At 37.8% G+C, this 27,081-nt stretch overlaps 2 protein-coding genes across 4 annotated transcripts in view; one reads left to right on the top strand and one right to left on the bottom strand.

The window, feature by feature from the left end:
- The window catches only part of LOC121320487 (DNA repair protein REV1-like), an 87,675-nt gene extending 82,895 nt beyond the window's left edge, over positions 1-4,780 (top strand). For all 3 annotated transcript variants that reach the window (XM_041258853.1, XM_041258855.1, XM_041258856.1), the window contains 3 exons: positions 1,842-1,992; positions 2,250-2,352; positions 4,378-4,780. In XM_041258853.1, the coding sequence (XP_041114787.1) occupies positions 1,842-1,992; positions 2,250-2,352; positions 4,378-4,489 (366 nt within the window). In that variant the 3' untranslated portion in view covers positions 4,490-4,780. The remainder of the gene's footprint in view (positions 1-1,841; positions 1,993-2,249; positions 2,353-4,377) is intronic.
- A 4,379-nt stretch (positions 4,781-9,159) lies between these two features.
- Positions 9,160-27,081, bottom strand: part of eif5b (eukaryotic translation initiation factor 5B) — a 43,743-nt gene continuing 25,821 nt past the window's right edge. Inside the window, exons 12-24 of the mRNA XM_041258857.1 lie at positions 25,870-25,980; positions 25,532-25,599; positions 24,753-24,894; positions 22,039-22,170; positions 20,968-21,150; positions 17,608-17,769; positions 16,953-17,084; positions 13,180-13,311; positions 11,910-11,986; positions 11,125-11,289; positions 10,778-10,916; positions 10,081-10,242; positions 9,160-9,835 (exon numbers count right to left, since the gene is read on the bottom strand). Coding sequence (XP_041114791.1) covers positions 9,728-9,835; positions 10,081-10,242; positions 10,778-10,916; positions 11,125-11,289; positions 11,910-11,986; positions 13,180-13,311; positions 16,953-17,084; positions 17,608-17,769; positions 20,968-21,150; positions 22,039-22,170; positions 24,753-24,894; positions 25,532-25,599; positions 25,870-25,980 — 1,713 coding nt within the window. The 3' untranslated portion in view covers positions 9,160-9,727. The remainder of the gene's footprint in view (positions 9,836-10,080; positions 10,243-10,777; positions 10,917-11,124; positions 11,290-11,909; positions 11,987-13,179; positions 13,312-16,952; positions 17,085-17,607; positions 17,770-20,967; positions 21,151-22,038; positions 22,171-24,752; positions 24,895-25,531; positions 25,600-25,869; positions 25,981-27,081) is intronic.

Below are 27,081 nucleotides of genomic sequence, written 5' to 3' on the forward strand. Positions count from 1 at the left end.
CAGAATGTCAGCTGATGTTTTGGTCACCCGTAGTGGTTTTCTGGCATTTGAGATTATTGTAGTAAATTGTCCCACGGATATCAACAATTAACCAAACGCTTTGTATCACCTTGTAATGAGTGACCCCCTCCCGGCCGAATAGGCACATTGTATGTGTGCATAAAATACATGACTACAAACCCCACAAGGGGGTAGGATTCACCCCTTAGCGAAACTGTAGCGTGTGTGCCTTTAGTGTCAAGGGTCAGCGTTTCAAGTCTAGACTGCAGAGAAAATAAAAATATAATAAATAAATAAGTAAATAAACTTTACAACTTATAGTATAATTGAGTGTCTAGCTGTGACCTGAGAAAATGAATAAAAACATGCAAGAGTGTGAAAGCAATTCCAGACATGTTACCCAAATTAAAAAGCCTTTCTGAAAGCAATAATGTGATATGTTAGGCTGGTTTCAGCTTTTAGTAATTCAAAACAAGTGGTACTGTTAAAGATGTGTATTGAGTAATGAATAGTTATCAAGGTAGCTACATTTTGAGTAGTCATGTTCTCTTAGACTACACACACTGCAGTTGGCTCGACAACCGTATTTACAAACGGCGCTCGCTGTGGTTGTTTGTTGTACACACACACACCTTTCATTACCGAAGTGTGTGCACTCCGTTTAAGTAAACCACTGAAAGTAAACCATTTGAAGTAAACCACTCGGTCCGTCGTTACATGCAGAGCGTGAGGTTTTGTGTGATAACATGGAGGTTTTTGTTTAATCTTTTGGAAGAAAGTACTGTAGGTAATCGAGAGCTTGTCAAACAAGGCTATGTTGTCCCGCGGAGATGTCGTTTTGCTTTTTCTGCACTGCTAAATATAGTGGCGACGATCTGCAGTACCATGACGTTAGATGAAAACATTTGGGCGCTTTTCTGACCAGAAGGCTTGCGAGAGCGACTTGAGTGGTTTCCAAATGACTGGATTAGAAATGTGCGCTTGTCTAAGGAGTGTGTCATTTCCTGGAGTGCCAAAACACACAGGTGAGACGTCATGTTGGTGGGAAAACGAGTTGAGCTTAGAAACTGTCCCATATTGTTTTATTTAAGTTGCAAAACCAAAAATACCCATTTTCTTTTCTTACAACAAAATATTATACAACTGTACTTTGATTAAATAAAAAAAGTACATTATATGTATGTACTATTTACCATTGTTATGAATTTACTATTCATCAACTTGGCTCATCAGGCACCTATATATATTTTTTAGCCATGTTTATCACACGTAAATGCCTGATAAACAATGACATCATTAGTTGCGCAGAAATACACTGAGCACCAACTGCGGTCGTGTTAGTGCGGTTATAATACACACACACACACACACACAGAGTGCGCATTAACTAACTGAACCGAACTAATAACCGCACTCCACACTTGCTCTGAAAAGGATTAACTGGTGCGATTCTGACTCTGCCACGTTAGGAGTTCCTGAATTGTATTCTTTTAGGCAATTTAACTGCCTGTATGAAAAATGAGGAAATACAGAGAATAATACAAGTAACTGGGAGATGCATTAAACATGTTTGTGCTGAAATGGTCACCAAATTGCACCACATTTCTATTCATTGTACTCAATTGCAAACCTGCACTTTTGTCTTTTACTGTCAAGCACAGTGACCCATACTCATTAGACATCTGTGACTGCAATGTACATTTCGAAATATGGGATTTGTTTAATGGTGCAAATTAACAGCAGACGGCATTTTCTCTTCCGTGTTGCTAAGTAGGGCGCAGTTTGGTGCTGCACAGGTATATGTCTGTAATGCACTGTTTATCTTCTGTGTTCCCATTCAGCTTGAGACGGGGCCTTCCACATCAGGTCTCATACCTGTTCCCCAGGAGGAAGCCTCAAAAGTGCCAGTCCACCAAGGGCCTAACCTAGCTGGAGCGTTTGAGCTCGGAGACATCAAGGCCCTACTGAAGGAATGGGTCACCTCCATCTCAGGTAAGTCTTCACTTAACCAACTGGAGGTTTGTTATTCCTGGCCGGGTCGGAATATAATAGAGGTAACTGCATGTGCACAGTATGTCACTCTTTTTTACATAGAAGGCCAGTTAACATTTATAGATCACACTCTTTTTTTATATAGAAAACCAGTTAACATCTGCAGATCGCACAAATCTTTACATGGCTATACTGCAGATGTTGGTCAAGGTGATTCGAGAGCCCTTGTTTGCATTCAGGGATCACATGTTTTACAGATCCCATGGAGGAGGACATTCTGCAGGTTGTGAGGTACTGCACAGATCTTATAGAAGACAAAGACCTGGAAAAACTAGACCTCGTCATTAAATACATGAAGAGGTATGTTTTGTTAATGAGTTTTTATTTTTCTTTTTTGGTTGTGGATTGACAGAACTTATGATGGCACCTTGAGTTCTCCGAATTTTATCAAGAATAATACATGTCTGTGCAGATTTGCTTCTGTCCCCCATAAGGACACCCTATCATGTCAGCAGCATCTGCTACAATAACTGAAATCTGCAATCTATAAGGGCACTTTGTATTCTCTTACAGTGGCTTGCGAAAGTATTAACCCTCCTTGGCATTTTTCCTATTTTGTTGCCTTACAACCTGGAATTAAAATGGATTTTTATTTGAATTTCACGTAATGGACATACACAAAATAATCCAAATTGGTGAAGTGAAATGAAATGAAAAAAATAACTTGTTTAAAAAAATTCTAAAAAATAAATAACGGAAAAGTGGTGCGTGCATATGTATTCACCCCCTTTGCTATTAAGCCTCTAAATAAGATCTGGTACAACCAGTTACCTTCAGAAGTCACATAATTAGTTAAATAAAGTCCACCTGTGCGCAATCTAAGTGTCACATGATCTCAGTATATATACACCTGTTCTGAAAGGCCCCAGAGTCTGCAACACCACTAAGCAAGGGGCACCACCAAGCAAGCGGCACCATGAAGACCAAGGAGCTCTCCAAACAGGTCAGGGACAAAGTTGTGGAGAAGTACAGATCAGGGTTGGGTTATAAAAAAATATCCGAAACACCATTAAAGCCATTATTAAAACATGGAAAGAATATGGCACCACAACAAACCTGGAAAGAGAGGGCCGCCCACCAAAACTCACAGACCAGGCAAGGAGGGCATTAATCAGAGAGGCAACAAAGATACCAAAGATAACCCTGAAGGAGCTGCAAAGCTCCACAGCGGAGATTGGAGTATCTGTCCATAGGACCACTTTAAGCTGTACACTCCACAGAGCTGGGCTTTACGGAAGAGTGGCCAGAAAAAAGCCATTGCTTAAAGAAAAAAATAAGCAAACACATTTGGTGTTCACCAAAAGACATGTGGGAGACTCCCCAAACGTATGGAAAAAGGTACTCTGGTCAGATGAGACTAAAATGGAGCTTTTTAGCCATCAAGGAAAACGCTATGTCTGGCACAAACCCAACACCTCTCATCACCCCGAGAACACCATCCCCACAGTGAAGCATGGTGGTGGCAGCATCATGCTGTGGGGATGTTTTTCATTGGCAGGGACTGGGAAACTGGTCAGAATTGAAGGAATGATGGATGACGCTAAATACAGGGAAATTCTTGAGGGAAACCTGTTTCAGTCTTCCAGAGATTTGAGACTGGGACGGAGGTTCACCTTCCAGCAGGACAATGACCCTAAGCATACTGCTAAAGCAACACTCGAGTGGTTTAAGGGGAAACATTTAAATGTCTTGGAATGGCCTAGTCAAAGCTCAGACCTCAATCCAATTGAGAATCTGTGGTATGACTTAGATTGCTGTACATGAGTGGAACCCATCCAACTTGAAGGAGCTGGCGCAGTTTTGCCTTGAAGAATGGGCAAAAATCCCAGTGGCTAGATATGCCAAGCTTATAGATACATACCCCAGAGACATGCAGCTGTAATTGCTGCAAAAGATGGCTCTACAAAGTATTGACTTTGGGGGGGTGAATACTTATGCACGCTCAAGTCTTATTTCTTGTTTGTTTCACAATAAAAAATATTTAGCATCTTCAAAGTGGTAGGCATATTGTGTAAATCAAATGATACAAACCCCCAAAAAATACATTTTAATTCAGGTTGTAAGGCAACAAAATAGGAAAAATGCCAAGGGGGGTCAATACTTTCGCAAGCCACTGTACATCAAGCAAAAATGGGTGGGTTATTAGGTGTAGTTGTACAGTGATGGAAAGGAGTCAAGAGTTTCCAGGAGTTAGAAGAACGATATGATGTAAAAAACTGAGCTGTTATGACTTACTTGGATCTACTGGAAGCCAGGACTTCTCGTTGACATTTTATTGATGAAATATATATTGTTGAAATCTGATCAGAACAATTTTCCTTTCAGACTAATGCAGCAGTCAGTGGATTCAGTCTGGAACATGGCATTTGACTTCATTCTTGACAACATTCAAGTGGTAATACAGCAAACATATGGTAGCACATTAAAAATTGCATAGGGGGAAAAAATGTAATTATATGAATACTGTATATAAAAATGTAAAAATGAATTGAGGGCCTGGAGCTCTCAACTCACTGTGCCATAACTGCTTGTGAAGTATTTGCAAATAGCATGGTAGTAATGCTCTTTGAAAAATGTTTTATATTAAAAAATAAAGGGTTTTGTACATTTCTTTGCAGAAGTGCCAAATTTGTCAGTATTGCATGTAAATAATGGTTAAAATTGATCTCTTGTAGACTAGATTCTGTTTACAAAATGGTTGTTTATAAAAGTTTTATGGATTTTTACAGTGAAGTGTTTACAGTTATTTAATAAAGAACTGTATGTGTTTTTTGATTAAATTGTTCCAATTTATTTGCCAAGTATTATTACCGCACAGCAGTGTACCTAATTAATTTCCTTTGAGCATATTTAAATGCATCTAATTCAATTGCTTAGAATACATTTTGGCAATGTATACATTTTTTAATGTCTTTCATTTAGTAAAGGGTTGGCAATTTGCTCACAGTTGAAAATATAGGCCTAAAGAAGGTCAACCATGTTGAAGAAACACAGCCAATAACATTTAACAGCTTAGACAGATTATCGTGTTGGAAAACATGGAGACATCATTAAAGTTTGTTACAGACTGAGGACACTAATCTATCAGACAAATAACTGATCTATTTGGAAGTTTTGAGGCTATTTGATAATCATTCATGGATGTTTGAAATTTCATGCAAGAGTGGAACAGAGAGGGGGCGCTGTGAGTATACTATATTGTACCAAACTGTTTGGCCCAGCGGTCCCATTATGAATATATAGGGTTTTTTATTTCACTTCATTTGGGGAAGTGGACAGGAGGGGGGATTGTGGGGATAGTATTAATTGTTTGAATGTTCCCAAGTTTACTCTGTCGGTATTTAATTGATTTTGTGTGTTGTAAAAAGGTTACTGCTGTGTTGAACCGTGTCAGATAATCAGGCTGCTGTACCGGGCTGCAGTGGAATAACTTTAGCAAAGGGTATGAATCATCCAGTTAAGTGGGGCAAGGTCTATTCACATTTAAATACTTTACCTGCCAATTTTTTATTTTTTTTACAAGAAAACACATATCAAACATACAGCAGAGAGCAGATTGAGATGCAGTTGGATATCGCACAGTTTTCAGGCTACGTTCTCCATTAAGGCAAGGGGAGGAGTGGTGATTCTTATTACGCAAAACAGTCTCGTTTAAACACATTGCAACAGTGAGCGACCCCAATGGCAGCTACATAACAGTATTGGGCTTCCTACTCAACCCACGCTCTACACTCCTCAATGTAAACGACCCAAACAGCGACGATCCCATCCTTATTTTTTTTTTTTTTTGGTAAAGTTTTTTACTTATTGCTGGATCCCTTCGAGGCTAATTTAATCATTGGTGGGGATTTTAATTGTCTGTTAGAACCTTACTCGCCCTCATCCTCAATCTAATTCAAGTATTGTTCTGCACAATCTTACAAAAAACATGAACTTGGTGGATATTTGGAGACTACAACATCCCGCCGATTTGAGATTACTAATTTCTCACCAGTTCGTAATTAATTTCAGAGAACTGATTATTTAAAAGATTCAAAATTGATCCCAATGGTAATATTGACTGTGCATTATATTTACAGAGGAGAGACAACATTTATTGCTGGTGAGTCAATCCTTCGCTTCTTGCAGACCCGATGTTTTGTCAACACATCTCCGAAATGATCTCTCTGTTTTAGAGATTAATGACACATATGATGTATCAGATTCTATGCTATGGGAGACATTCAAGAAGGTAAGGCAGGGACAGATAATAGCCTATAAATCCTCATTTAAAAAAAAAAAAAAAACGACTTGCAGACCTCTCACTTTAAACAAAATGCTTACTTAAATATGAATATTACTCCATTCTTTCGGAACAGGTTATTAATCTTTTAATCAAAATTAAACAAAAACACTTTGAATTTGGAGCTAAACCTCACAAATTATTACCGATCAACGGAGTAGCACAGGCGGCAAGGGCTATTCATAGAATTAAGACAGAAATGGTACAATGGTGATAAACCCGAAACATATTAGACTGTTTCAGATCATTTTATTCACAAATATATACTATATATCTAAATCTACATCAAACACTGCAACTATTAATTTTTTTTTCAAATCCCTACATTTGCCAAAGCTGGATGACATGGCCAGACAGACCCTTAATTCAGACTTTACAGTATGGGAAATACAGGACGCAATAAACACCTTCCCAAATGGTAAAACAGCTGAGCCAGACGGATTCATCACTGAATTCTATAAGAAATATAGGAATAGCCCCACTGCTATTGAATGATAAAACTCTCTTTGCAATTCGAAATTCCCTCCCACATTATATGAGGCAAACATCTCCCTACTAATATGTCATCATTTATCTTTTTTCAATGCGAGTCGGCTGCTGAATATCTTACACCCAACGCATAAAAAAATGTGAAAACCGCAGTCTTACCTTTAGGCATAGAAAAGGCATTCGACCAAACTGAATGGAAATACATAATCATATACATATCCAATGGCATCACTTCTAACAAAGCAAAACAAATCGACACAACGGGGATGCCCTCTTTCACCACTTAACTGCATTAGCAATAGAACCTTTAGCAATGAGTATTACAGACATCTGTGCATAAAAGCTTCACAGGCTGGAAAAACTGAACATCATATCTCTTTATATGCCGATGATATCATGTTGTAAATATACCCTCCTACCAGATCTCATTAAAAAAAATAGGATATACCATCAACTGGCAGAAGAGCAAACTCATGCCACTCACAGTAAATATACTCAGACCTTTTTAGAATTGCATAGAATCAAATGAGCTATTTGGGAATTACAGTTCCTAAAGACCCTAAATTGATATTGAAACTAAACCTCTTGGAAACACTAGATAAACTGAAGGACAAGTGGAGAATATTACCACTTCCTCTGATAGGACGTGTAAATGCCATTAAAATGGTCTGATGCTGCATTTAAGACATGGAGAACATTGGGAATAACTATATAAGAAAAAAAAAATATAAAAAAAAAAAACTATATATATATATATATATATATATATATATATATATATATATGTATATCATATCATATTATATATATATATATATATATATATATATATATTATATATATCGGTGAAACGCTCGTTTGACCAGCTAAAAAAAAAAAAAAAAAAAAAAAAAAAAAAAAACTGACCTGCTGCCCATTTCTTCTGATTATTTACAAATAAGGAATTTCACTCAGCTAAACATACCTCAATTTGAAATTAAACCAAAAAGATCCTGAAATACATAATTATTAGCCCCCCCGATGCAAAAAAAACTAAAAACTAAAAACTTTGTTTCTATAAAAATCATTTTTAACAAACAGATAACTGTATTAAAAGCATGTGGGAGAATGAGATGAGGCATGATATCAGAGGTGGTATGGGAGGAAGGCCTCAGACGGATACACTTGCTCTGTCAATACTAGACACACATTGATCCAATTCAAGGTGATGCATAGACTTCATTATTCTTAAACAAAACTACAGAATTTCCCCTTTGCTATCACCCATGTGATAAATGCAGAAGTGATGGGGGTGCTCTGTTGCACCATTTCTGGACATGCCCTAAGCTTGATGGATTCTGGTCAGATATATCTGGGTGCTACTCGGAGATATACCAACGGGACTTCCCTCCTGACCCGGAGACATCCATACTGTTGATGCTCAGACCTTACCTTGAGCAAAAATGATTGATTATTGCTAAATAATCAATCATTATTGCTAAAACATTGATACTGAAAGTTTGGAAGAGTGATGTTGACCTAAATTGTGACACATGGATGAGGGAACTAACCAGCTTCCTCCATATGGAAAATATGACATAGTATGATTATGGGTGGACGGTTGGAAATAAGTGTAATTTACAATTGACAAGAGAGTGTTATTGTGAGTAATGGTGTGTGTAAAAGTATTTTAGATTTATATAGATAGATCGATCTTTTCTGTATCTGTCAATTCCATGACCCTTCAGATCTGTAACCTGATGAGAATGCTTTGATTTAACCTTGCAGTGTAATGATTTGCTGTAAGGAAAACCAGGAAAATCATATAAATCAAATATTTAAAATATATATATAATTTTAAAAAAAAAACTTGGTCTTAGGAGCGAGGAGGCAAAGATCAGAGAGAAAAGTACAACCTTAAAATTGACAAAATGTAAATGCTAAAATAAAATTAGACATTTCCTCTCATAAGCATTACGAATGATATCCTCAGGCTTGCTGTAGAAGGATAGACATCAGTGTCATGAGACAGACCCAGACCAATGACCTTTTTTACTTTCCAGTTTTTTCACCAAGCATACACTCTATACCAATTATAAGGGGCCATACCACACAAACGTTTGAGCCAACAGAAAAATACTTTACAATTAATTATTGATTGCTCTCTCGTTTTGCATATTTTTTTTCTTAAAGACTCGAGACTTTGAAATTTAACCTTGGTGGCAACATTTTCTATGACTCAGCACTGATGTTGGCATATGCTTTGATGCATTTTAAATTGGAAACATTTAATGGTTTAAAGAAGGTAGAATTAAAAGCTTGATCGATATTTTAGGAACCAAAAGCAGGATGTTTTTTTTTGTTCTTTATTTATTTTTCGATTTTAATAATTACAGTCTGGTTCTTTTAACCAACAACTGTACAAGAGATAAAAGGCTGCTGAAGTGTGCATCTTGAAACAGATATTTTTTTGTAAATTTCAAAACCAAGTGGGAATGCCTTCTTACCTAATTAGTCCACTTTAAAAAGATATAGGGTGGAGTGGTTGGAAAAAATAAATCTGATGGTAGCCCCCCCCCCCCGCCCCCAGAAGGAGCATTGTGCATACAGAAACTTCATAATTCAAAAAACACTGAAGTTTTCATTTTATACATCTAAAATTAACAGTTTTGACTCCACCTCCCGAAACAGCAGTCCACGTAATGGGAGGGAACCTTAAAACAGCAGCCATTTGTTAGGGGAAAAAAATAATAAACAGGCACGTTGGAATTGTGTGTGTGTTGTAAAACAGATCACTGCCAAAACAGTGGAAATAGTTTGGTTTCTCACAGAAAACATTTCTTTTCCTTAAACGACATGCTTTTAACCCCTACATATTCTGCTTCTCAGTAGTCTGTCGGGATGAATGGGGGTTTCGCTCCAGCATTAGATAATTTCAAAAGTCTTCTTCAGCTCCATAATAAGCTGCCAGTCAGATTTCGTCATCTCATCCCTAAACCAATCCTTCAAGGCATCAATGGACTGTCGGGTTATCTGAAAGAGTATAAGGAACAAAAAATATACAGTTTGAATGTTGAAACTATAGCAACAACATATCCCTACATAATAAGTGTGTTTTGAAAATACATTGCAATTATTGTAATGTTATTTAGACTAAAACATGCCAAAAGTTACAGGATGGCCACATTTTAATTTTATTTGAAGCAGGTAAAGCCTGCAATCACATATAGTGCCAGGGCCTAGAATCATGATGACTGAATTACCATGATTACTATTACCTTGCTAACGATGATGTCAGTAGCTTCGAAATGTCGTCCAAACATTTTGGGAGACTCTCCAGGGATGGGATCTACTTTAATACAGATCTCTTGGCCTTTCTTCGCACTATCCACCGTTTTGTGATTGATTTCAATGCTTGTAACAATTCCAATTTCCACAAACTGGAAAAGATAAGTAAGATAAGAAAAGATAAGTAACAGTAAGTTAATGCCATGAAAATGCATTTTTTTGCCACATAACTTTGGTTCATACTTCAGACATCATTTCTGGTCTGTGGGACAGGTTGGAATTACATCACCCACACTCTTGCGACGTGAGTCTTTTTTGGCAAGTTGTACAGCCTTTTCTCATGCCTCTGTGACCTGAAATCTCATAGGGTCGGACAATGTTGAAAAATGTCAACATTTGCTGCATGGTTGGAGTGAAGCTGCACAGCTTTTATATGCTGTCTGTGCATTCATCTGCCACAGAAGCAGGAACCAGCCCTAACTCTTTAAACATAACATTTTGAACACATAGCAGCAAGAAAATAAAAGTATGTTCTGTAGGTAGGAAGCCTTTGACAAGGGTATATTTTCCAGTGTTGTGACAAGCATGCATGTTCTCATTTTAGCTCATTTTTGGAAATAGCAAAAACACAGAAACAAAACAAAAAAGGTTAAACAGTTCATCCCCAGAAATGAGAGCCTCACTTACCCCTTTACTTGGCACACAGAGTAGAGTTCCTTGTCGAAGCATCCCGGCTTCTATATTCACCCCCATCACTATGGGATCTCGGGAGTTAAAAATGAACTGAGGCAGAATACGAATCTTACAAGGGAACACGGCAATGTGCCTAGAATTATATTAAAATAAAAGAAAGATTCTTAGCATTCCGTTTACAGAGTACTTGAACATCTAAGGAAGTCAGTAGACAGACTTTCAGAATAAAGATAAGACATTAATAAAAAAAAAAAGTAACAGACACCTTTACTGCCCAAGTTTCAACAACCAATTTTTTTTTTTTTTTTTAGACATGTAAACAAATAAACAAAGCCTCTTACTTAAATTCGTCCTGTTTCTGCTTCTTATAATCTTCCCTGTATTTTGTAAAAGCATCAAATAAGTGGTAGATAATTTCTGCGCTGAAGATCCGGACACCTAAAGAGTCGGCCAGCTCCTGGGAATCTCGCTCGATCTTGACATCAAAAGCAAGAATCACTGCATACCTGCAACATGAAACAAAAAGAACCAAGTTAGAGTAAGCTTTCTTCAATAAATCTGGACAGAATTACATACAGTTTAAAATCCTCCAATGTAATATTCAATTTATACATCAATGTTTTTAGCAATTTTTAGCAGTGAAACAAAATTTGGGTCTATTCAATTGATTCAAACAGTGGTCAATCTAAATACCCCAATTCTTCATTCAAAGGAGACTTTGTAAAAACCAGCATCTCTAATAGTGTTTGAGTAAAAAAAGCAAGAACAAAAAAAACAGGCTTGGTTCTGTTTTAATATTTAAACAGTGCCTTATTTCAGATTCACTCAATACACCCCACCCCGCATTCTCAGGGTGCTGCTGTTAAGACTTAAGACCAAGAGCTTTTTGATCCCATTGCTCCAAATGAGACATACAACCCTGGGGTCAGATGTTTCTAGTCAAAACGATAGTCATTGAATTTGAGTTTCTTTTAGTATTTCTAAATTCAGCACAAGTGACTGCTCAAATAGCATGGTGTTGCTATAGAAACCAGGTAGCACTGCATGTTCAGAAATATAAAAGTATACTGTTTGAGCTTTTTGCTATTTTCTGCATAAATCCATAATATTTTCTTGCAAGACTTACTGAAGATCATGCTCCAACATAGTTGATGCCTTCATGACATCTTTCTTGTGGACAGGACCAATGTTAATTCCAGCATACTTTAAAGACAGGAGATAAACAGCTCAGTAAAATTGAATGATTATACATCTGTTAGATATACATATGGTAGTCTAATGAAATATTGCAGTGAGAGAGACAAAAAAACCCCAAAAAAACACAACATCCCAAATCAAATCTCTCTCTATCCTCATTCCTCTGGCACATTATGGAATTTGTTTATTTTGTAGGCAAATCTCATTTGAACCTTTATATTGTAATATGAACAAATTAGGGCTGTCAATTAATCACAGTTAACTGCTGCAATTAATGCAGATTAATTTTGGGAGATACATTTTTTAACACATGTTAAATCGCACTTCCCTGTCTTGTCCCTCTTAGCATACCGGAATTCATTTCCTGTGGCATGATTTTAATAAACTTGAGTGCAACAACAAATTAAAATCAGTCAGTATTCTTTTAGAAATTCAGGATCGCTGCAAACCCATGAATCAAGCAAAGTACGATACTATAACCAGTACAATATCTACCGACTACAGACCTGCTATCAATGTAGCTTTGTTTTACTTAAATCACCATACGATATAACCATTACTCAGTGAATGTTTTCTTTTATTTAGGTAATTTCAAGTTATTAATAAAATAGAATTTATTATAAAATAAATTGGAAATTATTACTATTATTTAAACAGCAATGAAAAACAGTTTATAAGAAAAGGGATCTGTAAAGGAAACTGGTAATTGTAAATGCATCAAGGTGACATAAATAAACTGACTCCATTGTGATTTAGTAGTTGGTTCAAACAATTTAACATCAAATGCTGGATTATAAATAAATCTAAAACTATAATACCATCAGTAATAAGACCAATTTAAATGGGATAGATGCAGTAATTGCATCAATGAAATATGCAATTAAGACCAAGATTAACTGAGATACATTTTTATTTTTTTAAATCAAGATAAAAAATATTTCATTGCTTTTTTTTTGCATTCCAACAGCTTTTAAATAGGGTTGTTGTGAACCTTGGTTCTACAGTATATGACATTCATTGTAAAATAGTAACATAAAAAAAACAAGAAATAGCTGTTGCATAATCTGGTAGTAAATACCCCCCCCCCCCCCCCCCCCTTTTAGCCCTGCCAATAGTCTTTTAAAGCTGCAACATGCATTTGTCTCTGTGCGTCTGTATGTATGAGAATGTTAATAACTCTTTTTCACAGCAATACCTACTGGCACTTTTGAAGTCCTCAGGAATTCCAGCAATGCTTCCAAGGAGCCCAGGGTGGAAGCTTGCACGTACACTCCTTTCTCCTCCAGTTTGATAGAATTTAAGGTTTGTTTCAGTTCACGGATGAGTTCATCCTAAAAGAAAAAACTGACAGCTTAACTTTAAAGCAAAGGCTTAGCTTAAGCAGAAGCTATATTTTACAGCAAGTCAAAACACTGAAAACTCTTCATCACGGCCACAAAGTTAAGACCAAGCCGATACTAGATGATCTTCAGATGACCTCCAAAACCTAATGGGTTGACCGAGTCTCAACGGTAACATCAAAAAGGGGGTATTTTAATGTACTGTATTTTAACATATATATCTCCCCGGGGTTTCAGCAGAGCAATGTAGCCAAAACTGAGAATGTATGGTGCCAAATGAAGCAAGGCGAACATTTTTTGCAGTTAATAACAGTAGTTGCACGTATACACCACAAATACAAAGCACATATGCATACAACCTACAGAAACAAACGCATTGTGCACAATAATTGCAAAAATCGTTTCATTTGACAAAAAAGTATAAACAGAAACTAAAAAAATCCCCTAACAAAAAACTGTATTGCTTTTTTTTAAGCTGTATTGTAATCTCTTAGCTATATTGTAATAACTTGTTACCCCTGTAACTCAGCCTGCATAAGGGCGTCTGTCAAGCAAAAATTAAAATTCAGGCTAAGCTCCTGCTGCCTTCAAGCCTGCGCATTTTAAAAAATAGCCTGTTTGACCTAAACTTAAACACTCTCCTTCGGGGCACGCAAGTGACGTTTATTATTATTTTTTACAAATGTACTTAACTTGGCATTCACATAGACACAGATTTGGGCGGGCCTGTGTGCAAACTGGGTTGGCCATGGCTACGCCACTGATAGAGAACAATTCAGCTTAAAGCTATTCAAGACACTATTACGAAAAAGTTAACTTAATTTTGGAACAGAAATCACCATAAAAATGGACAAATAAAATAAATACTTTGCAGCCTAACTTTTTTTTTTTAACTAGTTGTTTAATGCTCCTACACCAATACAAATAGTCAGATATGTGCCATTTATTTACTGAGGGCAGCTACTCTCTTATGCACATAGAATAAGATTTTGATTTCTTTCTTTTTTTGCGGCTTTATTTCTCCATGCACTTTATATAAAAAAAAAAAAAAAAAAAAAAAAATATATATATATATATATATATATATATATATATATATACATATATACATATATATATATATACACACACACACACAAGCACAACTGGTTTTCTAACATACAAACACAAATATTGTTGTTTGTAAAATAAAAAAATGCTAGCTCAGTGTAAAATTACTGTAGAAAAGTGGAACTTTCAACTATTAAACCCTTGAAAAACAAAGAAAAAATAACCTAAATTGAATGCAATTACAAAAAGAAAGTAAGCAAACACAACCATATGGCGTATGTGTAATACAGCCAAAACGTGTTGCTTCTTTATTTTAAACTACAGTAAAGACATGAGTACTGTACTGCAACCTACTCACTGCATGGGGAAAAACAAACGGGTACTCACAATATACAGTATCAGTCAAAAGTTTAAGTACACCTGCTTGAAACCAGGTTTTTCATGATTATGCTTTTAACTGTATAAACTTGTCTATAAACACTTAATATTTCATTATCTGATACATGTACGTATATAAGCTGATAATCATAAGTGAATTGCATTCAAAAATTTAATTTTTAAATGAAAATGTAAATCTTGTCAATTTCAATGAAATGGTCACCCAAAGCAAGGAGATTTCAGTCTGAAGCCCAAGTCAGTTAAAAGTCTGAAACGTGTATAACATGGTGTTAGAACACAGGCCTGAGTATAAACGTGTCTTTGTTAGATGTTCTCAGAGTTAACTAGCATGTTACTTAATTAACCTTTTGTCACCAATTATTGTTAACAGGTTAGGGTCCATGATTACTATAAATATAGGTAGCATAGGCACAAGTTTGTCATTCAAAAAATGGCAAAATATGCTCAGTTAAGCAAAGAAAAGTCTGTAATTACTTTAAGAAATGGAGGTCAATCTTTAAGACAAATCACAAGAACTTTGCAAGTGTCTGTAACTGCTGTAGCCAAGACCATCAAACGACTTGAAGAAACTGGCACTCATGAGGACCAAACAAAGTCAGACAGGCCAAGGGTGACCTCAGAATCAGAGAACAAGTTCATTCGAGTCACAAGTCTGCAAAACCGGCGACTACCTGCCCCTGCAATACAAGCTCAGCTAAATGCTACTAGAAGTACAGATGTTTCAACATCAACTGTTCAGAGGAGATGGCGTGAAGCTGGCCTAACTGGAAGAATTGCTGCAAAGAAACCATTGTTAAGAGTGCAGAATAAGAGGAAGAGACTTGCCTGGGCCAAAAAAACACAAACTGGACGTTTGTAGAGTGGAAGTTGGCCTTATGGACCGATGAGTCAATTTGAAATATTTGGGTACAACCGTATTTGCAAGACACAGAGAGGGTGAGCGCATGAATTCTGCATATGTGGTTCCCACTGTCAAGAATGGAGGAGGCAGTGTCATAGTCTGGGGTTGCTTTGCTGGTGACAGAGTTGGTGATCTTTACCAAGTCCATGGCAAGCTCAACCAGCATGGCTATCATAGCATACTTCAGAGGCATGTCATTCTATCAGGATTACGGCTAGTTGGGTAGTCCTTCATTCTTCAGCAAGATAATGACCCGAAACAAACCTCAAAAGTTGTGCAAGAACTATCTGGCGAAGAAGGAAAGAGAAGGACAACTCAATCTAATGACCTGGCCTGCCCAGTCTCCAGACCTCAATCCCATAGAACTTGTATGGGACAAACTGGACAGAAGAGTCAAAGCAAAGCTACCCACAAGTGCCCTACATCTCTGGGAATTGCTGCAGAAGAGCTGGGAAGACATGTCGGGTGATTTCCTGCTGAAACTTGTTGACCGAATGCCTTGTGTTGTGAGGCTGTTAAGGCAAAGGGTGGCTATTTTGAGCAATCCATTTAGAGACAATTTTCAATGTTCTTGAACATTGCTTTGATACTCCTTATGTTTTTTTTTTTTTTTTTTTTTAATAAAGTGCATGGAGAAATAAAGCCACATAGTAGACAGGAGAAAATTGCAAGATTGATACCATATGCCAATCCCACGGAAAACAAAGATAGTATGTAAATTGCCTTGTAATAATACAATGTGTTAAACATTCCCTGTCAGTTATCTTGGTCACATCTTACCAGTTCAACCAGTTTCAAGATTTCAGAGGAGGGCCACCTATCAGCCAATTGCAATTAAAAATATGCTGCACATTTAACTAGTCATTGTTACACATGACTGTGAAACAAGTCAGGCAAAGTAACTGTTTGTAATGTATGCCTGAACCACACACTCTCTGTTTACATGCCTGTGTGTTTCCCTGGTAACTGGAGGTCTAATTCTGGAACTTACAGACCAAACAATGGCTGCACAGCATGTCTTTTGGAAACTGAAATGATCCATGCCCCTTTCATAAATTAAAAAAAAAAACACACACTTTTTTTATTTTATTTTTTAAACTTTAGTTATTTACATAAAATAACAGAACTGGAAATAAAGCGTCATTGCAGATTGTCTTTGCTACTTGCAGATCGTGAAAGTAGCAGACACAACACCAGTACAAGCATGTCTGTGACATTTCTTATCCTGCGGCTGGCTTCTGCATCCTCGGGAGGGATAATATAGTTAATTACAGTGACCTACCCTCAGTACAGGGATCTCGTCCTCTTTGTAAGCGACCAACAAAGGCAATCCAGCAAGGGTCTTTTCCAGGTCCTTCCCCAGGATCTTCACCCCCTGGGCAGTACACACTTCTTTGTGCTTCTCATACTGGTTCTGAAATATTAATCACAGTGCTTAGATGTTCATATTCCAGTCAGCAAAAATAGAGAAACTAACCTACTAGGGTTTGGGTGTGTCTTATACAGTACCTGCTTCATACAAAACTAATCAATAAATACTTAAGCCTGTATAACACTTTTAAAACAAACAGATTTATAATTAGTACTAACATTAAAACCTCCTCTTCTGAATGGCAAGCCTAGCCATGTCAGATTTTAACATTATTCCTCAAAAAACTATAATTTAATATTTATTTTCCACCAGGCAATTGTGTCTTATAGGTTGCATTGCCTGCAATGTACAGAACTTATCTTGAACCCCCATACACTTTGAGGTTCGTCCAACATAAGGTCGTAAAACTACTGCTACCAAACATATATAAGTTGCTCATTATGTTTCCAGGCCTTATATAATTCAAACTGCGTTAAATCTTATTGTGTGGAGACAGATGATGTATCTCTACTTTGATAAACAGTAATGCAATTCTAATTTAGGAAGTAAAAAAAGTCTCTCACACCTTGACACGGAGTTCTTTAAGTGGTGGGGGCAGCAGCAGCCCTCTAATCTGGGTGATGATCGGCCCTTCCACCCCAGGAACAATAATGGTTTCTCCTTCCCTCAGGGAGCCATTGATCAAGATGACATCAATCGTGGTTCCCATGCCTGGGAGGGCCTTCACCTGATAGACAGGAAAGGCTGACACTGAGTACGAAACACGTGCTGTGGATTTTAGTGCAAACGCCTACATATCTAGAATCACCCCTACATGCATTACACTATGTAACATTTTTTTTTTTTTTGGTTCCTGGGTAGTAAGTGTTATTTTCTAATTGCTTATGCCTCAAAAGTATAGAAAATGGCTATTACTCCCCATAAACTTAGCTTTTGTGACCAGGAAAGAGCTATTTTGAAATTGACCTATTTTCCAGAACAATCCAGACAGATTCAGTGCTGAGTAAACTTGGAGTAACTTCAAGAACTTTCCAGTAATATAAATAGTAGTATAAATACAAGGGCCTTACGCCCACCAGTTCAGTTTAGTTCCAGCTGCCTAAGTGGATACATATTTGCATTTTTCTGAGATGGCATCAAGAGGCTGCAAGCATCCGGCAGACGCATTTTGCTATGTCTGTGGCCAATTTATCAAGACAAGAGCAAAAAAGTACTCCATGGAAGCATCTGCTAAGATGTGTGAGGCCTACAAGGAATATTTCGGCATGCCTGTCGGGGATCAAGACAAACCCTGGGCACCTCATTTCACCTGCGAGCACTGCAAAAAAAACTCTGGAAGGTAAGATGGACAATTGTTACTCGGAATTTTATGTTATAAAATTTGTTAAAAATGTTTAAATTGTAAAAGTTTTTAATTTTAAAATGTTTTACAATTTTCAATGTTATTGAAAAAATATATCATAATGAAAAATGTTGCGAGAATCTCTTACACATTAGTCATGGGTGAAATAAATGTATTTTTGTAGGATGGTACAGAGGGGAAAAGAAAGCCATGAAGTTCACTATCCCAAGAATTAGCAACTGCTACTTCTGCATGGTGGACCCTTCCAAACGTCAGACTGGCAAGAATGCACCTGCTATCACGTATCCGGACCTTCCTTCATCCATTGCCCCGGTGCCACACTGCCATGAGCTCCCCGTACCCACTCCTCCGGAGAGAGAGCAGCCAGTCAGAGAGCGAGGAAGACGTTGTAGATCCAGATGACAATTTCAGAGGTGGAGCTGAGGAGAGAAACCCATACTACCCAAACCAAAAAGACCTCAACAACTTGATTAGAGATCTTGGTCTCACCAATTCCAGTGCCGAGCTTTTGATGTCTAGGCTCAAGCAGTGGAACTTGTTGGATGAAAGTGTGCAAGTCGCAGATCAGAGGAAGCGTCACCAACCTTTTTCCAGCTTCTTCACCCGTCAAGATGGGCTCTGCTTCTGCCACAATGTGACCAGTCTGTTCGAGGCAATCGGAATCGCCTGTAACCAGAATGAGTGGCGCCTCTTCATTGACAGCTCATCCAGGAGCCTCAAAGCCGTGCTGCTCCATAATGGTAACAAGTACCCGTCTCTTCCCCTGGCTCACTCTGTGCACCTCAAAGAGGATTACAACAGCATCAAGACCTTGCTGGACGCCTTGAAGTATGATGAGTACGGCTAGGAGGTCATACGAGACTTCAAAATGGTGGCATTCCTGATGGGTCTCCAAGGCAGTTTTACCAAGTTTCCCTGCTATCTTTGCCTTTGGGACAGCAGGGACACCAAGGCGCACTACCACAGGCGGGACTGGCCACAGCGGACCGAGTTCTCTGTGGGGGGGAACAACGTCAAGTGGGAGCCACTGGTGGACCCCCGGAAGGTGCTGATGCCACCACTGCACATCAAGTAGGGCCTTATGAAACAATTTGTCAGAGCTCTAGATAAGGAGTCAGAAGCCTTCAAGTACCTTCAAGACTTCTTCCCTAAGCTGTCTGAGGCAAATGTCAAAAACGGTGTCTTCGTTGGACCACAGAAAAAGAAGATCCTGGAGTGCAATGAATTCCCCAAGAAGCTCACTAGTAAGGAGAAAGCGGCTTGGAACAGCTTTGTCGCAGTGGTTCGGGGCTTCCTGGACAATCACAAGGCCGAAAACTACGTGGAGCTGGTTGAGACTCTGGTGAAGAACTATGGCACAATGGGCTGTAGGATGTCCCTCAAAGTCCATATCCTTGATGCTCATCTTGATAAATTCAAGGAGAACATGGGAGCGTACTCTGAGGAGCAAGGCGAACGCTTCCACCAGGATATACTGGACTTTGAACGCCGCTACCAAGGACAGTATAACGAAAACATGATGGGAGACTACATTTGGGGGCTGATTTGTGAAAGTGATTTACAGTATAATCGTAAATCTCGAAAAACTACTCACTTCTAAATCTTTTGTAGTCATTTTTGTATTACTTTAGTATAAATAAATGTTAATTTGGATTCATATGTTGTTTTTTTCTGACTTTATGTGAACGAAAAGACACAAAAGCGTCCGTTTTCTCATTGGAAATAAGTACATTTCAAAATATCACCGTCCTGGTCACAAAAGTTTGTGGGGAATAATAGTCATTTTCTATACTTTTGAGGCATAAGCAATTAGGAAATAACACTTACTACCCAGGAACAAAAATTGTGTTACATAGTGTTATTCTACTTGTACGGTGCTACATTAGAGGAATATGCATTTCTCAAATAACTTATGCCTACTTTGAATATTTTATTTGATGTCTAGAAGGGTAGCAGCTGATTGGTAGACAATAAAAATAAAGTTTAAATGAGATGCGAATCACTCTCTCAGCCCTACTGGATAGATGCGGCTGTTCTGTACAGGCCAGTGACTGATTGACTGCGCAGTTTGTGGGAATTACAGCCTTTGTTCTACTTCCTGTAGGGTCCATCCAGTCCACCAGTTCAATCAAGCCATAACCTTTTTATTTGCATTTAAGTATGTACCTAATGCTGATATTGTTGTGTATTATTTTTATTCTGAGAAACTAAAGAACTTCTTAGTCTATCACACAAAATGCCAAAACATCTGTTAGACTAAAAATGTTATTTTGTTTTACTCATGCATACCTTTTTCTATTTTATTCATTGAATATCATAAAACGATTAATATGCCAAGATTAAACAGACAGGATTATTGTTCCTATTCCAGTTACCAGACAGACAATAAAGACTAGATAAACCAAAAGGTTGGTAAAAAAAAAAAAAAAAAAAAAAAAAAAAGTGTTGTTAATGTAACAGGAGATATTTTTACTGGTGAATTTGCGTTTGAACAAATACCCATTTTTGTTACTACAGTATATTGATCCAAGCTTTTTCTATATGTAAGTGGGCTGTACATACCTCCATAACCTGAGCCCTCAGCTCATCACAGTGCGCCAGTCTCTTACTCAGCATGGTCTGGGTTAGTTCTACCAGGAGGGCAATCAGGTTGCCCATTCCATCCCCGGTGTGTGCAGATGTGGGCACGAGAGACACAAAGGTGCGAGGGTCTTTATTTTCATGGAACAAAGCTGCATTCAGACCCTAAAAACAAATGTGCACAACTATCTTTGAGATCAGTCACTGAGAACAATGGGTCATAAACCCATTTTGAAAAAAAATTTAAACAGCCAAAGCAAATGGTTAGGCTGATTAATTTTTTTTTTAAATGTATGCAATAATGCTAATAGTCTGCAATTCAACTATAATCTTGAAAAATTGAGTTCTAGTCTTGTACTTTTGGTCTAATAAAATGTATCTAAATTAAAAAAAAAATTGTTATTGTATACAATTTCAAACACTACAGAAAAAAGAACCATCACCTTGATCTGCTCAATAGTGGTTCCTAGTGGGGTGCAATTACAATCTTCCCTTTCCTACTGTTATGTTTTGACACCTCATCTATTTTTTTCACATCAATGGGTACAAACACCTGCTCCGTATTTTTAAACTCGTCTCTCTTGCTCTAGTCAAGAAGTCAATAATACTGTTGTTATTCTTTTCAGTCTTAAATCAATGTTTGGATAAATCTTGCACAACCTGGATGCAGACGTTTCACATTTCCCTACGTGATTAAGAAGCGCTTTGGCATTTAACTAGACATTTTCTGGCATTTTAGCAGGGTCCCAGAGAAAAAGTGAGGCAGTGAGTGTTCCACAAATAGAACAGTGGACAAGTGAAGGAAATAAGGCCCTAGGTACGGCGTTACTCCCATCTGACTGTGCACCTGGGATCCTCACCATGTGATCCGAATCTGCGGACATAAAACCTCTCCCGTCAGAGAGTTTCAGTGTTAATGGTCAGGCCACAATTTACAGCAGGGTGATACCAAAGGGACATTAGCTATCAAGCTAGAAAGAACCACAACAGCTTCCTTAATCGTGTTTATACCTTCTGCCTGTGTCACATGGAGGTAAATTAAATGCATCAAACCTGTTGGGCAAACTCCAAAATCACTGCTTTGGCTCGTTCATCAAATTCATCCTTTGTATTTTTCTTTTGTTTTTTCAACGTGGTAACCAAATCAGTTTCTGGGCTTTTCTTCCAGTCATATAACCTGTCAATCTGAAGAAGACACCACAAACTTTAATATTTGCAAACAACCCCAAGTTCTATACAGATTAAAACAAAATTTGCAATTATAAACAAGGAGAGCTAGACAAGGTATTTTGAAATAAAATGCTATGTTAATTGACTCCACAAGGAGCTACAACACTTGTATTACTGCTATGATTATTAAATGAACAGATTACCTAGAAAATGCAGCACTCTCGAACACTAGAACTACTCTTGAACGCTCGCAGTTTTTAAATGCATTTTCTAATGCATTTTTCTCCACTGATTTGGCAGCTAGGCACCTGTGTTTTTTTCACTTTTCCTAAATATATGTATTAAAACATCTCAAAGCATCAGACCAGTTCTAGTCCTGGTTCTGTCACTGTCAACATCACTGTCAGTTGCTTCAACGTCTTTAAAACGCTGTCTGTTTGTGAACTCCTCCACATAAGAAAGTCTTACAGTACAAACGAGAGGAGGGCATTCGGCCCATCTTGCTCGTTTGGTTGTTAGTAGCTTATTGATCCCAAAATCTCATCAAGCAGCTTCTTGAAGGATCCCAGGGTGTCAGCTTCAACAACATTACTGGGGAGTTGATTCCAGACCCTCACAATTCTCTGTGTAAAAAAGTGCCTCCTATTTTCTGTTCTGAATGCCCCTTTTTCTAATCTCCATTTGTGACCCATGGTCCTTGTTTCTTTTTTCAGGCTGAAAAGTCCCTTGGGTCGACACTGTCAATACCTTTTAGAATTTTGAATGCTTGAATTAGGTCGCCACGTAGTCGTCTTTGTTCAAGACTGAACAGATTCAATTCTTTTAGCCTGTCTGCATATGACATGCCTTTTAAGCCCAGAATAATTCTGGTCGCTCTTCTTTGCACTCTTTCTAGAGCAGCAATATCTTTTTTATAGCGAGGTGACCAGAACTGCACACAATATTCAAGATGAGGTCTTACTAGTGCATTTACAGTTTTAACATTACTTCCCTTGATTTAAATTCAACACTTTTCACAATGTAGAGCATCTTGTTGCCTTTTTTATAACTTCCCCACATTGCCTAGATGAAGACATTTCTGAGTCAACAAAAACTCCTAGGTCTTTTTCATAGAAATTTTCAATATCTCCCATATGATATTTATAATGTACATTTTTACAGTACCTTACACTTTTCTCTATTAAACACATGATCTGCCCAGTTCTGAATCCTTAGGACGGAGATCGATCAATGGGCCGAGTCGATTGACAAAGCGTGTAGCGGACTCTACAGCGGACCCTACAGCAGACTGCCCTGCAAAATGCAAGCGACGCCAGTGCCAGGGGAACAAGACACGTGACAGCTGTACCGTGTGCAATACGGCAGCGTGTGGCAAATGCACGGCACACGTACAGAAGCATCGTGTCTGTGTCGGTTGCACAAACTAGTTCTACGTTTCCATCTTAACGTTTCCATCTTAACAGTTGTACGTTCCAACTTTTGAACAGTGGTACAATCCATGTTTTGAACAGTTGTAAGTTCCATCCTTTGAACTTTTGAACGTGTTAATAAACCACTTTTTTAATGTAGTCTTGTTGTGCATGACTACATGGCAAAACAAAAATAAAAAAAAGTTACAGAATACTAGTGTAGCAAACCAGCTATTGCAAGACTGGAGACTGAAGACACTTGTGTAAAATAAAAAATCGTCTGTTCTTTATGATAAGCAGCGCAATAAATTTTGATAAAGAATACAAAGAAATTATGGGAAAATAGCAGTGAGGAAATTGGAATTCCAGGTAAGCACTATGTTTGGTATGTTAAAATAAACACTTTGTTTTGACAACAGGGTTCTGTTGAATGTCCGGGTGTAGCTTCTAGAAAGCGCATGCCATAAGATACTGCACGCAATTATTAAATATAAACTGAACTACAAAACAAAATCACGTATCTAAGTATCAGCAGAATAAGCAGGTAAGTGGTATTGTACTTACAGCAAATGAAACTGTTTAAAACAGTGTTATGTCAATCATATATGTTAGTTCTGTATATACGTCTTTTTCCCCAATAACGTAAAACTGTCTGTGCTGTCTGCGTCTACTGCACTGCTTATCAAAAAAAAAAAAACATAACATTGGGATGCATCGAAATTGTGTTTAGTAGTACTATCTGTACTTCTAATTTTGTTTAACAAAGAACAGTTTGGTAACGTGCAACGCTGCAGTAGTTTTATACGCATTTTAATAAGTTTAAAAAGACCGCTCCGGCAGTTCTAGGTATATATGCACGTCTGGTAGTTCTAGTGTTAAGAGGATAGCAATTTCCTGATGAAGCAATTGTAGAGCAGACGTTTGTGTTTTTACTAGGGGTGACGGGGGCAGAGTTATAGTGCTTAAGTGGACAGAAACCCACTAGCAAGGATAAAACACTATGGCAGTGAAATGGGCAATTTCTAATGGACAATCACTTCAGCACTATATTTCTAAGGAGAAAAACACCTCACTTTAGCTCATCCATAATTACCCAACACAATAAAGAGGCTCAACTACAAATAAATAAATAAATAAATAAAAAATTTTGTAACACATACCAGTCATTCGCTTTAAATATACACAGACCTTATTAAGTGCTACTATGAAGGGGCATTTCTTCTCCTTTAACAGGTTTATAGACTCTAGTGTTTGAGGCTCCAGACCGTGCATAATGTCCACCACCAGGATAGCGATGTCACACAGTGAACTCCCTCTGTTCCTCAAATTACTGCAAGGTGCAAAAAAAAAAAAAGAAAAAAAAAAACCCACACACATATTAACTGACAAAACCAAGCAGTACATACACAACACAAAAAGTTTAAAGACATTTGTCTGGTCCATCATTCATTTTAGTTTTGCTTCTGTAAAAAATCTAAAATGTTTGTGACTTTTATACAATTTAAAAAGGTGTACTCAGCATTAATTTATTTTTGTTTGACTAACTAAACAAACACATAAATAAGGTTTAATAGGATACAGTTTTGTTTGAGTTATTTGATCACCGGGAGTGTGCTAGAGTGCAGGAAAGTCAGGAGACTTTGCTGAGAGCAGTGGAATTCTGAACACATTAGAAATGCTGGTAGTTCTAAGGGACAGTTACCACAAGGATCAACAGGCAACATTAAAGCTGTGTTATGACCGGGTGTTTGTGTGTACTTAAATTCTTGAGCCTTGGAACACCGAAGCATGCGTTTCAAAAAATGCTTATTATTCAGTTATAATTTTTGTATAGTAATTTGTTTTCAGTTTATTACCGTATTTATTATTAATATGGTTTAATGCAAAAGGTGCATACTGTACACTGTATTGAAATTCATTATTTTGCAACAGACCCAAAAATAATTTCATCAAAAAAAACACAATACCTGAAAGACTCGTGTCCTGGGGTGTCGATGATCAACATCCCGGGAATCTTGATATTCTCTGCATCAAACTACAAGCAGGTTTAAGGGTTACCCTTCAATTTCTTGTGCTAAAGCATCAACAGTTCATTCATCACAGCAGCCATGTATAACATTTCATAAAATATATCACTGAACAGCAATGTTGGAGCAATTGCTCAATGCTCATTACTTTTGTTGGTTGTTCCCCTTCCAGTAGCGAGCAAGTAGCTCTACACTGGTGCATATGTATACAAAAACTAAACACCTTTTTGTAAATTGATTAAGGTCTCTAATGAGTGCAAATAAAAGACATTACTTACATTTTTTACCATCTTTATCTGGTCAATAATAGTCTCTAGAGGGACGTTGGTGGCACCAATCTGCTGAGTGATACCACCTGCTTCACCGTCCTGCACATTTGTGTGTCGCAGCTGAAAGAGAAGAAAACATTTAAGCCCACTTGCCGATGCAAGGTTAAACTAATGTGGAAGAGGAAGAGTGAATTTTTAATGCATAACACTGGTAATGGAACTTAATAAAATAAAAGAATACAGCTGTGTACCAAACATTAAGATAGGAGTTCTCAAACTTTTTCCGTCTGGGACACCCCTTGTCTGAGGGAACAACTCGCGACCCCCAATTTCGGCTATATTTTTAAACAAAAGGTATGATTTCAAAACACTTAAATCACAGGGCTCCCGAGTGGCGCATCCAGCAAATGCACTCCACATGAAGTGCAAGATGCGCCCTATAGCCCCGAGGTCACAGGTTCAGGTCCAGGCTATTCTCTGCCGGCCGTTGGCGGGAGTTCTGAATGGGTGGTGCAAAATTGGAGTGGGGAGGGCTTAGGTTGGCCAGGGTGTCCTATGCTGGTAATACACATTTGCACATCATCTTCAACATTGAGAGACGGCTACGGTATATGCTTCTGATTGCAACCAGATTCGAAAATGTTGACTCAAAGGCATGTCGATGCAAAAGGCACAAGCACTTTCATGACTTCACATATTAGTTCTGAGTATTTCAAGAGCAGAGAAAAAAAAAGTCACAAAGTAATTTCAGGGTACTATCGCAGAATAACTCCTGTACTGCTGGGGGCAAGGCTGCATTTTTAACAGTCTCTTCTTCAAATGGGTTTCTTACCCAAAGGCTACCTGTTGCTGTAACTTGAAGAAAATAATGCCGCAGCTGGTTTTGTAGGCCTTGCAAGTGCAACAGGATGATGCTTTACCTTCAACTCAAAGAATTAATTCTCACGAAATCTGCCATCAGACAAAGTTTCAAAACTGCCATCCTGTACAAGTGAACACCAAATATTAAGCTTTTGCATGAATGCTTTGATCTTGTCACTCATAAAAAGAAGGTTTGTATCACATCCTTGTAGATTTTTGTTGAGCTCATTAAGCCAACTGAACACATCTACGAGATAAGCAACCGTGCAAGCCACTGTGAATCTTAGCGAAGTACAGCAAAGGAAATCGTTGTTTCCCCAGAAAAAAAAACAAAAAACATTGCTTCTTGTCTCTGCTCAA

Source organism: Polyodon spathula, chromosome 9, assembly GCF_017654505.1.
Source record: "Polyodon spathula isolate WHYD16114869_AA chromosome 9, ASM1765450v1, whole genome shotgun sequence".
NCBI classification, from domain to species: Eukaryota; Metazoa; Chordata; class Actinopteri; order Acipenseriformes; family Polyodontidae; genus Polyodon; species Polyodon spathula.